This window comes from Seriola lalandi, unplaced genomic scaffold (assembly GCF_002814215.2).
Source record: "Seriola lalandi dorsalis isolate HSWRI2012SDOR001 ecotype SW California unplaced genomic scaffold, Sedor1 jcf7180001977884, whole genome shotgun sequence".
NCBI lineage: Eukaryota > Metazoa > Chordata > Actinopteri > Carangiformes > Carangidae > Seriola > Seriola lalandi.
Genome location: NW_019448550.1, coordinates 1 through 961, shown reverse-complemented (window position 1 = coordinate 961; position 961 = coordinate 1). Strand labels below are relative to the sequence as shown.

At 45.4% G+C, this 961-nt stretch overlaps 1 protein-coding gene across 1 annotated transcript; it reads right to left on the bottom strand.

The window, feature by feature from the left end:
* Positions 1-274: 274 nt before the first annotated feature.
* Positions 275-949, bottom strand: LOC111657594 (E3 ubiquitin-protein ligase TRIM33-like; the record flags this gene model as incomplete). The annotated part of the gene is made up of 2 exons (XM_023409822.1): positions 837-949; positions 275-561 (listed from the first exon to the last, which is right to left on the bottom strand). A coding segment is annotated over exon 2 (237 nt), but the record flags the coding sequence as incomplete, so codon positions are not given.
* Between the last annotated feature and the right edge of the window lie 12 nt (positions 950-961).

Here is a 961-nt window from a genome sequence, read left to right as displayed (position 1 = left end):
GTCCAGTTGGATGGAGGCTCAAAAATTTACTACCTCGTCAGATGACGTTTACTACTTTTTACTACTTTTTACTGGCCTTAATTTGGCTTAATTTAATTTACTACCTTTCACTACTTTTTACAACCCCGCGGCCACCCTGTAATTGGTAATAATAAAAAATATCTATATTATTATTACTGATATTGTGTGTTGCGCTAAGATCATATTTGAAGTAAGCTTCTAATAACTTGAGGAGTCAGTCAGATGTGCTGTGATTGCTGACTGATTCCCATACCTGCTGCTGAACCAGAGGTGGGCCGGCCTGCCTGGCGTGCTGCTGGGACATTTGGGAGGCGATGCGCATCTGTTGCTGGATCTGCTGCTGGTGCTGCTGCTGGTGCTGCTGCTGCTGCTTCTGCTGTGCGTAGGCTGCCTGCTGCATGTGCTGCAGTCGGAGCTGGGCCAGGTTGATCTGTCCTGGGTGTTTGCCGGGATGACCCTGGCCCGGTGAAATAGGCGGTCCTCCCACCATCACATTGGGCGGCTGTGCAGCTGGAGGTGGTTTCTCAATTACCAAATTACCTACAGTTGGAAGAAGACAGTTGTAGGTAAGCACATGCTATAGACAGGTGTGAAATATCCCTTTATTTTATTCAGACATGCACATTAATCAAATGTTTATTGCTTAATTTTCCAACTGTTAATGGCCATTGTACAGTAAATTAAGACTTCATCTGGTCAGACAGGTGGTGAGAATGTTCTCAGACATAATCTTGATTAGAACAAGTTAATAAAAGATCATATTTAATACAGAGAAATATCAACTGACGAGTACTGAAAAAACAGGTCTCTCTCACCTAGATTCACCACATTTTTGGCCCAGAAGGTGGGGTCACAGAAGAAGCGCACCACTCCGTTGGCCTGGGGCGCTGGCTCCAGTCTAGCCTTGAAGAGCTGGCGAAGCTGGAACAGGATCTACAAA